The 262-nt window shown below is 65.3% G+C and overlaps 1 protein-coding gene across 1 annotated transcript; it reads right to left on the bottom strand.

The window, feature by feature from the left end:
• Positions 1 to 3: 3 nt before the first annotated feature.
• Positions 4 to 258, bottom strand: LOC103797835 (POU domain, class 4, transcription factor 1; the record flags this gene model as incomplete). Its single annotated transcript, XM_009070069.1, has 1 exon — positions 4 to 258. A coding segment is annotated over one exon (255 nt), but the record flags the coding sequence as incomplete, so codon positions are not given.
• Between the last annotated feature and the right edge of the window lie 4 nt (positions 259 to 262).

The following is a 262-nucleotide window of genomic DNA, read 5'->3' on the forward strand; positions in this document are numbered from 1 at the left end:
AGCGATGTTCTCCGAGGAGGGCCGGGGCTGCAGGGCGAAATAGGCCTCCAGCGAGCGCTTCTCGGGGGCGGCGATGGATGTCCTCTTGCGCTTCTTCTCCGCGCCGCTGAAGAGCTCGGGCTTGGCCAGCTTCTCGCGGTGGGACTTCTCGGCCTCCTCCAGCCAGGCCTGCAGGATGGGTTTGAGCGCGATCATGTTGTTGTGGGAGAGGGTGAGCGACTCGAAGCGGCAGATGGTGCTCTGGCTTAGGGAACCCACCCCC

The sequence above is a fragment of the Acanthisitta chloris genome, unplaced genomic scaffold (genome assembly GCF_000695815.1).
Source record: "Acanthisitta chloris isolate BGI_N310 unplaced genomic scaffold, ASM69581v1 scaffold11182, whole genome shotgun sequence".
Lineage (NCBI taxonomy): Eukaryota > Metazoa > Chordata > Aves > Passeriformes > Acanthisittidae > Acanthisitta > Acanthisitta chloris.